An 8,523-nucleotide genomic window follows, 5' to 3' on the forward strand; every position below is an offset into this window, starting at 1 on the left:
GTAAATCTTGTTTTTGTATTGGCCACCAACAATGTTATTCAATTTCCATGAATAATTCAGGACTTTATAGAATTTTATATATACATATGTATTTAAATATACTAATGACACTGAATCACAAAACTAAGGCATATTAGTACTTCTTTGATAAGATAGGGAAAATTCTGTTTTGATTCAGCTCCTCTAATAAATCCTTAACTTCAAGTATACTCTGGGGATTAAAAAAACCACACAGACCTGAAGAATGACCAGAATCTCAGCATTGTTTTTCTCCAGGGCTATGTCAAAGGCAGATTTATCAAACTTGCTGAAAGCATGGACATCAGCTCCATATTTGATAAGTAGCTCTACAACATCGCGATGGTGGTATTCTGTGGCCCAATGCAAAGCTGTCATCTTCAGCATATCCTTGGCATTCACATCTGCACCATTCTGTCATAGAACAGTAATGTTTTCATATAGATACTGGTTACAACAGCACAGGTGCAAGATCTTACCAACAATACAGAGACTTTCCATAGGTTACACATATTTAGGTCACCTTTAAGAAATATCAAAGGGAAAAACATTTCTCAAATTATCCTGATGCTGACAGACATAATGCCTTCCATGAGTGGTTCTTCTAAGGACATCACTGGGAAATTATAGTAGAAAGGAAAGGAAGGGGAAAAGAACAGGTTTTTGTTGCATTTATTAACAGAGCTGAGTGAAAAAAACAGGCATAAGTGCAGAGAACACCTGCAGAAAGGAATGAAGAAAAACCAACAAAGTCTGTTTAGCTTTCAAAAGATTAGAATACAAAATATTCATAGTCATGATTACTCTTGAAAGAGAGATAATTCATTGCTATAAACTGTCCTCAACTTGATCTTTCCCAACCTAGTTTCCTGCCAGTAGTTTAAGGAAGGAAGGTGGGCGTCCTTTGTACCAGAGAGACCCGCCACTATTCTTGCTTTACCCTAACAAGCAGTTCCACGATGTGTGCATGTCCATCAGCTGCAGCCATGTGCAAGGGGGTCCTGTCCACTTTGGTTCGGGCGTCCCTGCTAACGCCTGCTCGAAGGAGTACTTCTGCTGTGGAATAATGACCATACTGGGCTGCAAGGTGGAGGGGTGATGTTCCAAGCTGTGGGAAAATAATACTCATTGAGTATCAGCTGCGTGCAGACTCCTAAATCATTACCGGAGAGATACAAATGAACAAGAGGTGAGTTTTATGGTTCCTGCCCATGGAAAGAGAGTATCTGGTTGGGTAGACAGAACTGAAGAAATGAATTAAAAAAAAACAAAAAACTAATAGGGGTATAAATATACCATCAATTAAATAAAGCGCTAAAAAGAATGGATTTAAGTCAGATGGATTTATCATGTAAGATTCCCTAAAGGACATGATTTTAAACAGGGCTTAGAAGATAAAATAATTGGACAGACAAGAGGATTCTGAGTCAGGGGTAAAGTTTCAAAACAATTTCTAGGCAAAGGGCAGAGACTAGAAAGTTGCATGTAGATCTTGGGGTGCTAATTTAATTGCTTGTAACAGAAGTTTGTTAGCACAGTAAAGCAAGGCAAAAAGACTGATGAGATTAAGAGGCAATAAAAATTTAGCAACTAAGCCCAGCTGGCGAGGCTCAGCAGTTGAGCGTCGATCTAATAACTAGGTGGTCACGGTTTGATTCCTGGTCAGGGCACATTCCTGGGTTTTGAGCTCAATTCCCAGTGTTGGGCATGCAAGAGGCAGCAAATCGATGACTCTCTCATCACTGATGTTTCTTTTCTTTTTTTAAAAAAATATTTTTTTATTGATTTCAGAGAGGGAGGGAAAGGGAGTGAGAGCTAGGAACATCAATGATGAGAGGGAATCATTGACCGGCTGCTGCCTGCACACCCGAAACCTGGGCATGTGCCTTTGACTGGAATCGAACCCAGGACCCTTCAGTCGCAGGCCTATGCTCTATCCATTGTGCCAAACCAGCTAGGGCTCATCACTGATATTTCTCTCTCTCCCTCTCCCTACCTCTCTGAAATCAATAAAAATATATTTAAAAAATTTTTAGCAATAAACAAGTCTATATCATCTCAAAGTAAATCTTATAAGAGTTATCAGCATCCACTTTGGCCAGAAACCTATTCTTGTTTTTGCGTTATGCTGGTTTATTTTTATTATTATTATTATTATTTTAAATATACGTATTTTATTGATTTTTTTTTACAGAGAAGAAGGGAGAGGGATAGAGAGTTAGAAATATCGGTGAGAGAGAAACATCAATCAGCTGCCTCCTGCACACCCCCTTACTAGGGATGTGCCCACAACCAAGGTATATGCCCTTTGCCTGGAATCAAACCTGGGACCCTTCAGTCCGAAGGCCGATGCTCTATCCATTGAGCCAAACCAGTTAGGGCAATGCTGGTTATTTTTAAGCCTACTTCATTTACACTTTGTTTTTTATATATTCAGCCTCTCTGCCTGACTGGATTTAATTCACATTGCTCTTTTCAGGCCTATTTATAAAAATGCTAATCTCATGTGTTTCCTTTCTTCCTTTCAGTGAAGTGCTAAGAACCTGCTGTCCTCAGTCCCGGACAGGGTGGCTCAGTTGGTTAGAGCATTTTCCTGTGTACTGTAGGGTCGTGGGCTCAGGGTACCGGGGAAGGCAACCAATCAATGTTTCTCTTTCACATCGATGTTTCTCTCTCTCTCTCTGATCAATAAAGAAACAAGATACTAGGGTGAGGATTAAGAAAAAATAAAAGAACCTGTTGGCCTCTGAAATTATAAATTAACCACTCCAGAAAAGAGGACAGTCACTCATTGAACTGTTAAAATTAGGCAATGTTTACAAAATCTATGGATGCTAAGGAAGCCCATATTATAATCTGGACCTGGATCTTCTAAAATTCTGCTCTCCAAGCTGGTTGTCTAGGATCATAAAATTACATCTTCCTCTTTTTTTTTTTAAATTGATTTCAGAGAGAAAGGGAGAGGGAGAGAGATATGGAAACATCAATGATGAGAGAGAATCATTGATCAGCAGTCTCTTGCACACCTCCCAGCTGAGGATCGAGCCTCCAACCAAGGCATGTGCCCTAAAAAGGAATCGAACTGTGACCTCCTGGTTCATAGGTTGACGCTCAACCACTGAGCCACACCGACTGGGCTAAACTATTTCTTATTAATCAGGACATTGTAGAGAAAAGGAAATAGTTTATTAGCTTACAAATGTTCTTTTCTTATACTTATTTTGTTTAATTTCTAGCTAATTACAGAAGCCTATAACCCAGGTTTCTGTAATTAAACGGAATTAAACTTTTGGAAAATACTCTGAAAAGCATTATAGAAAACCACAAGTATAGCCCTAACCGGTTTGGCTCAGTGGATAGAGCGTCGGCCCGCATGCAGACTGAAAGGTCCCAGGTTCAATTCCAGTCAAGGGCAAGTACCTTGGTTGCAGGTATATCCCCGGTGGGGGGTGTGCAGGAGGCAGCTGATCGATGTTTCTCTCTCATCGATGTTTCTAGCTCTCTATCCCTCTCCCTTCCTCTCTGTAAAAAATCAATAAAATATATTTTAAAAAGAAAAAGAAAACCACAAGTATATACATTTACAATTACCATCTATACATCTATAGGAGACATTTTCAATTTTGAAAACTAAAAGAAAATGAAAACCACATATTTAGATGAGAGAAAGAAAATAAAACCCTATGAGGAGAATGAGGCAGAAAGTAAATAAAGAAAAATCAATAAAGTCTTTTTAGCCTTTAAGAAAAAGATCGGTGCCCTGCCTGGTTTGGCTCAGTGGATGCAGAGCCGGCCTGTGGACTGAAGGGTCCCAGGTTCGATTCTGGTCAAGGGCATGTACCTTGGTTGCAGGCACATCCCCAGTAGGGGGTGTGCAGGAGGCAGCTGATCGATGTTTCTCTCTCATCGATGTTTCTAACTCTATCCCTCTCCCTTCCTCTCTGTAAAAAATCAATAAAATATATTTTTTTAAAAAAGAAAAAGAAAAAGATCGGTGCCCTGGCCAGGTAGCTCAGTTGGTTAGAGCATCCTTCTGATATGCCAAGGTTTCTGGTTCTGTCCCCTGTCAGGGCACATACAAGAATCAACCAATGAAAGTGTAAATAAGTGGAACAACAAATAGATGTTTCCCCACCCCTCTCTCAAATCAACAAATAAAATCTTTTTAAAAAAAGAAAGAAAAGGGAAAAGATTGGTAAAGCACACATTGGGAATAATCAAGAGAACTAACCCAGTCTGTGGTGAATGGGGCACCATTTGCCATCAATGTCCTCACTTCATCATCTTGGCCTTTTCTTGCTGCTTCTAGCAATCTCTTCCCCAAGTCCACCAAAGACATCTTTATGCATAGGAACAGAAGTTTTCAGGAAGCTGTAACTCAAACATAAGGAGAGCTGTCTGTAAAATGTTTTTCGAAGACTTCCTGTACTTTAATATACTTTTCAAGGTGACTCTCTGGTAGGGCATTTCCTCATCATCTAACACAATCAGATATTTGGAAAAATTTCAGGCCCCAAACAACATTTCCCTCACTTTCAATCTCCAGAATAATAATAATAACAATGATAATAAGTGCAACACATCACATTACCACTTTTCTAGCTTAAGGGATCAATAAAACAGCATTTCATCCTTCTGAAATGACCATGGGTAGAAATATGTCACAGGAAAGAATGACAGATAGACACACCAAGGTATATGGCAGACACTTTTTCAAAAATGAACAGAGTGAACCTCCCACTTCAAAGCAAACAAACGACAGTATTATTGCCAATTATCAATTATGTCAGCTTTCAAGCAAAAATTAGAATTTGGGGAAATTTACCTCCACCATGAGTAGAAGTTTACTACAAACTTTTTGATGGAATTCATGGTGATACTAATAAATGTGAACTTTTCAATACTGTGTAATAAAATGCATCAACACTTGGATAATCTGCAGAATTTGGTGAACCAATATTTTTCAAATGTCCAATGCATGTTATAAAATCATACAGGGGTAGGAAGAGAGGGAAAAAGACGGCTGAGGAGTAAGTGGAAATTACATTCACATCCTCCCAGGCCCAAATTGTAATTACAACAAAATTATAGAACCATCAACCTGAATAACCCATTGAAGACTACCTGAACGGAAGGCTTATAACCAAGGATTTATAGAAGCCACATCAAGACTGGACTATGTGACAGAAGGGCCACAGGAAGAGAGAAGCCCAGTTCCCTGAGCTGATTGTTTAAGAGAGAGCTACTCAGAAGTGTGGCACCTACATTGGACTTTGCACAATTAAATATAAACCTTGCCCTGGCTGGTGTTGTAAAATGGTTTGAGCAGCGGCCTGAACACTGGAGGGCTGCCAGTTCGATTCCAGTCACGGGCATGTACCTGGGTTGCAGGTCTGATCCCCTCACCTGGTTGGGGCACGTGTGAGGCAACCAATTCATGTGATATTTCTTTCTCCTCTCTCTCCCCCTTCCTACCCCATCCTTTCCATTCTCTAAAAAAGAAAAAAAATCAATGGAAAAAAAAAATCCTCACTGCTCTGATGAGAATTAAATTTTTTTCTTATCTCCCCCCCCCCCCCCCCGCAAATATATTTTTTTTGATTTCAGAGAGAGGGAGAGGGAGAGAGAGACAGAAACATCAATGATGAGAATCATGGATCGGCTGCCTTCTGCATGCCCCCTACTGGGGGATCTAGCCGGCAACCTGGGCATGTGCCCTTGAACAGAATCTAACTGGGGCCCTTCAGTCTGCAAGCCAGAGCTCTATCTACTGAGGCAAACCAGCTAGGGCTTAATGTATTTTTAAAATAACAGTATTTTGGGGGGGACTAAGTGCCATTCTCCTATGTCAATGCGGGCAGTACCCACCAGATAAAAGATGTAATCTAAGAGCCCTGGCCTGTGTGGTTCAGTTGGCTGGGCGTCGTCCAGTGTACTGGGAGGTTGCCAGTTCATTCTGGTCAAGGGCACACGTCTGGATTGTGGGCTCCATCCCTGTGGGGGTTGTGCAGGAGGCAGCTGATTGATGTTACGCTCTCACATCAATGTTCATCGATGTTTCTCTCTCCCTCTCCCTTCCTCTTTCTCTAAAAATCAGTTAAAAAAAAAAAAGATGTAAGGGAAAACATTCTCCCTTTACTGTATGTTATCTCCACTTTCCCTACATATAAAGTGAAGAAACAGAATTTGATCTAACCTGACTCTTAGGACTTTGAAGATGAATAAAACACCCACATCCCCTCCCAAACACACGAGAGCTTTCAATGATCGTGTTTTAATAATGGGTGAAGTGCCTGAGCTCTTGACAACGAAGTACTCTACTATTAGAGAGTAATTAGAGAGTAATTACGTTGGTTGATATAAGAAATCAGGTGGGGATGATCTTTGTTGGCTTAAGTGAAGCTATGAGCAGAGAGAAAGCTAACTGCAAGGAGAACAGGAATTGAAGAAACCATGGTCTGAGCTCCCCCCCCCTTTTCTATCACACATGTCCCCACTGAGCCGCCAGCTGTGCAAACGACTGTGCAAGAGCTGGAGGCTGAGGCTCAGCTGGCTAGAGCCTCCTCCCCATACACCAAGGCTGCAGGTTGGTCCCCAGGGCACATACAAGAAGCAAGCGGTGAATGCATAAATAAGTGGAACAACAAATTGATGTTTCTCTCCCTTCCTTCCTTCCTCTCTCTCTTAAAAAAAAAAAAAAAAGAAGTGGAGGCGGGGCCCTTAGACTCTTGTTCAGATTAGCGTGCTCCCTAGTAATCTTTAGGCTATTGCTGGGGCCGGGAATTAGAGTCCCCGTTTTCCCCTCTACCCCAAATCCTCCAGTTTCCCAGCAATGCGCTGTCTTTCGGGAAGAGCCAGGGAGCCAAGGTCTCAGCTCAGGCAGCAGCCCGGCCCGGGCTCCGCGCTGCCCCCTGGTGGTCACCTCTACGGCCTTGGCTTGCCTTGGTCCAGCTCCCCAGCCCCAGGTCTTACACCCACCCCCTTCTTCACCTCCTCCCAGTCCCCTCCCCTTCCTCCCGGCAGCATCCCCTTCCTCCGCGCCCCCCTGCCCCAGGCTCCCCCGCTCCGACGAAGGGGCGCCGCTCGGTCCGCACCCACAAGTTCGGGGCTGTGCTGGGAAGCGGTGCAACTTTTCACGGCACTCGCCCGCCGGCCCTGACGCGCCCCCCCTCCCTCCTCCCCCCACACACAGTCCACGCATCTTCTCTTCCCCCTCACCTCCTCGTCCGGGACGCCGCCGGTTGCGCTTTCGCCGAACCCGCCAGTTTGGTGCCGTCTCCTTCTCTAGTTTAGACTCCCTGTCAGTGACGGTTACTTTTTTGGCCTTTTCCTATATGCATATTTTGGGGGCCTTTAACCCCCCTCGTGGAGAAATGGAGGCAACAAAATGGCGGACCCGGAAGTGGAGACTGCGGAAAGTAATTTTTGGCGGAGGGATCTGCGAAGAAAAAATGACTATGGAACCTGCATTTCCACCCGAACAGAAGGAGGATGCCCCTCTGAGGCTCCTTTGCTATCCACCGAAGGGCTCTTGGCGGCGAAAAAGCGTGTATCCGGGAAATCCTAGGCGGGACTATTTAGCGACGCGGAGGATTGTCGGTGACGTGTCTTACGTGCCGTATAGACCCGGCAGGGGACGGGCCCGTGGTTTGTTTTGGCGCCAAGAACCAGGCGGACCGCTAAAGAGAAAGCGGCTCTGTATCGGTCCTGCTCCTCTTCGGTTGCTTCTTGGGAGGCCAGCTCTCAGGGCGGAGAAACCTTGTTTCCGCGCCCCCACCCAGGGGCAAGCTGATTGGGACGTTCCTGGCTTTGTGCCTGGCGGACCTAGTTCCACTTCCAGCCCGAACGCGAGGACCCTAGAGCCCAGCTGTCAACACGAGCAGTGAAACCAATGACGGGGGCATTTCTCTGGGGGGAGGGAGAGGGGGGCCGGAACACGATGGAGCAGGAGTTTGCACACCCATCCGGGCGCTCCATGTACCAAACACCGGTATCCTCCCTCTAACCCAGCCAGCGCCACGGGGAAAGGACCCATCGCGGACCCATTCTTGATTAGAGTGTGGCTTTTGCCTTGGGTCGCTGGCCTTTCGTAGCCTGCGAGGAAGCTCTGCGTGGCGCTCCCTTTGCTGAGCTTACCTAGATCTTGTTCACGTCATCTTTGGAAGTATTTGCAGCCTGATACCCAGGTACCGGTCCACATCCGGAGGTACGGCTGCCCTTTTTGAGAGGCAAAATCTTGTTTCATTCCCGGTGACATCATAGTGTCTGGCTCAGCGCCTTTCCTAGAGGAGGCACCCAAACACGACTTGTAAATTAGTACAAGTGGTGGTTGTTTTTTTAATGAGCGTTTTAAGCAGGCAGGTAACATTTGGGCGAGCTTGTTTGTTGTCTCAGGCACGTAGGCTGAGATGAAGAGCAGACTTAGTGCCACAGGTGCCTTCCGAGGCACCTGGATTTACTACCTCCAATACGGGGGTAGCCTGTGGGCAAGCAGAGTGATGGGTC

General features: G+C 44.5%; 1 protein-coding gene across 5 annotated transcripts in view; it reads right to left on the reverse strand.

The window, feature by feature from the left end:
- The window catches only part of GABPB2 (GA binding protein transcription factor subunit beta 2), a 32,346-nt gene that overhangs the window by 17,148 nt on the left and 6,675 nt on the right, over positions 1-8,523 (reverse strand). For 2 of the 5 annotated variants that reach the window (XM_079760651.1, XM_079760649.1), the window contains exons 2-5: positions 7,237-8,300; positions 4,250-4,389; positions 959-1,126; positions 238-432 (exon numbers count right to left, since the gene is read on the reverse strand). In XM_079760651.1, coding sequence (XP_079616777.1) covers positions 238-432; positions 959-1,126; positions 4,250-4,357 — 471 coding nt within the window. In that variant the 5' untranslated portion in view covers positions 4,358-4,389; positions 7,237-8,300. Of the gene's footprint in view, positions 1-237; positions 433-958; positions 1,127-4,249; positions 4,390-5,886; positions 6,013-7,236; positions 8,301-8,523 lie in introns of all 5 variants that reach the window. The other 3 variants (XM_079760653.1, XM_079760652.1, XM_079760650.1) reach the window with 2 other exon arrangements.

Source organism: Cnephaeus nilssonii (genome assembly GCF_951640355.1).
Source record: "Cnephaeus nilssonii genome assembly, chromosome: 21".
In the NCBI taxonomy this organism is placed as follows: Eukaryota; Metazoa; Chordata; class Mammalia; order Chiroptera; family Vespertilionidae; genus Cnephaeus; species Cnephaeus nilssonii.